Source organism: Penaeus chinensis, chromosome 42 (assembly GCF_019202785.1).
Source record: "Penaeus chinensis breed Huanghai No. 1 chromosome 42, ASM1920278v2, whole genome shotgun sequence".
Lineage (NCBI taxonomy): Eukaryota > Metazoa > Arthropoda > Malacostraca > Decapoda > Penaeidae > Penaeus > Penaeus chinensis.
Window position 1 is genome coordinate 17,156,833 of NC_061860.1, and position 2,500 is coordinate 17,159,332.

Sequence of the window (2,500 nt, forward strand, 5' to 3'; positions counted from 1 at the left end):
GCGATATGTAAACATGTATGGTGATCATAGCGCTCTGGAGGGAAGCAGCACTAACTGGATAGACATCTCTCTTTTTTATGCAAAGAGTAAAGTGGTTTGACATGAAAGAACGAAATGTGTGTAATGTCAGCTAATATCAGCCATCTTTATTCTTTTCAACATACTGTTCTTGTAGTTGAGGATTTTATTGAATAATTCTTCATTGGCCAAATATTGTCAACGAGGAAATAAACTGCTTCAATCGGAAGATCCATGTTCGAACTTTGCGGTGAAAGGTTTCCATTCATTCACCAATTGAGGTCCTTTCCCTGGCCCTATATTTGGAAGGGTTCAGCCACAATGTACACTCCCATACAACCAGAGACCTAAATCCCATATTCCCACTCCCACACTCACACCCACATTCACACATACACTCATACTCACACACACACACATTCAAATACACACAAATAGACTTATAGTTACAACTGCTCGCATAAACGACTATGTAAACCTTAGATCACAAAATATATACCTGTTCTATAAAATTAATTTTGCAAAGATCACAAAGTACTTGCCATTCTTTAATGATAAAGCAGCAAGAACATTCTCTGCAGTTGAGACAATGATTCTTCGGGCAGGAACGCTCGACTCAAAGACAGCATTTTCTACCACGCCAACATACTGCTGAACCCTGTAAAGTGTTAGATTTATGAACAAGACATGTAAAACATGTAAAGTAATGTTTTGTTAAATGTATTTACACAATTGGAAAACCACCTGCATCACGCAGTAGTGAAAATATGTGTTTTTCCAACACCTAACATCAATGATGATATCATTATCATTAATATTATAATCATTATGCTGTTTTAAATACTCCTAATAGCAACATGAACTAAGATAAAATCAAAATATAATAAAATCTAAAATTCAAGGAAAAGGGTAATCAGTAACTCTTTCGAAACTTACTACTTGTTGAGCAATCTATTTGTAAATACTAATTTCAGAGTGAGTAGAACATTGATTTTCATTTTAATTTCATACCATATATGAAAACAGATATTAACCAAAATTCCTAGTTGGCAAGTTCCAAGATTTTACGTCTTTATTCACTGCAAATATTAAACTTTTTTTAAAAAGGGGGCAGAACTAAAGACGTCATCATGTTAGGCAACCGCAGAGTGCTGTGAGATATCAGATATAGCTAGATACATATCTGTTAGTATAATCTACTCAATATTGTTATAATTACCAGAAGTAAAACCAAAAATTCCCCTCCTTTATTGATGATGAGTTAGAGTTCTCTACATTCACAACCATTAGAATACTTATTTGTACCTTACCACAAGACAAATAAAGGAATTATTTGTTTCACAAAGGTATGTGGAACAAGCTAAACTTTGCTTTTAATGGAGAGAGAAACAAAATTGAAGTTTAATCTACACACTTAGCTAATTTTTGAAGATTATATTTTGTAGAGAACAAAAAGTTGCAGTCATCAGGAGATAATCTGCAGACATGAATAGTAATGCAACAAACAAAAAAAGATCACCTAAGACCACTTGGCGCTTCCAAATATCAGCTCAATCTTGAAATGCATACAAAGGTGTATTACAAAGAATTCAAGGTGAATTGTAAAGAATTACCAAATTTAATACACTATTCATTAATAACATTTACTTAAGAAAAAAATAGAAAAAGTATTTGTTACTGAAAGCAACACATCCTCCTAAGACAGAGTCCCAAAGCCAACCTATCATGAGAACCCAAAATTCCAAACCCAACCTTTCCTACCTTCTAATTATTCCTTAGACAGGGAGGCAAGCCCCTGTACCCCCCCCCCCTTATTAGTACTTTGTGCCAAATTACAAAGAACATGACATTAAGAACTGTGGCTGTGTGAGGGTGTTGTGGACTCTGACCGCTGATATGCAGGGGATATTTCTTTCATTTCATGGTCACTATAGCTGTGCCGGTGTTGTTATCCCATTGCCGATGGACATGGCATGCACGTACGTGCCATGCCCACTGTGAGTTTACTTGTTTAATTGTTTTTACACATAGATGGCAACACTTGTACTAAGTCACCAATGAGCCAATTACGAGTACTGCCTGTCTCACCCGTTCACCCTTTTTACTGATTTACAAAAATATTTTACATTATTGTATTTTGCTGTTACTAATGTTTATAATATTATAGTAATTATAATATTTATAATAAAAATGACTGTTAAAGTATACAAAAGGACCGCACCAACTAGGAGAAAATTTAAGATCATAGTGTTGTAGGCAAAGAAAAACTACATTGACTGATATCAAAATTAATTTGCAGAAGCCCACCGATTCCAGTTAAACAACGAAAATTTATCGCGGTGAATGCCACGCTGCGGCTAACTCCACTCGGCGTTGACGCGGTTAAGTCCATATGTGACCTAATGTTTACTAAGTTCTCGGCGGAGCCCCCGATAGGGAAATACAGCAATCGGGTGGGTTAGGTCAGGTTAGGTTAGGGCGA

The 2,500-nt window shown here is 35.8% G+C and overlaps 1 protein-coding gene across 1 annotated transcript in view; it reads right to left on the bottom strand.

Moving 5' to 3' along the window:
• The window catches only part of LOC125047838 (ER membrane protein complex subunit 1-like), a 41,669-nt gene that overhangs the window by 37,758 nt on the left and 1,411 nt on the right, over positions 1-2,500 (bottom strand). The window contains exon 2 of the mRNA XM_047646348.1: positions 561-676. Coding sequence (XP_047502304.1) covers positions 561-676 — 116 coding nt within the window. The remainder of the gene's footprint in view (positions 1-560; positions 677-2,500) is intronic.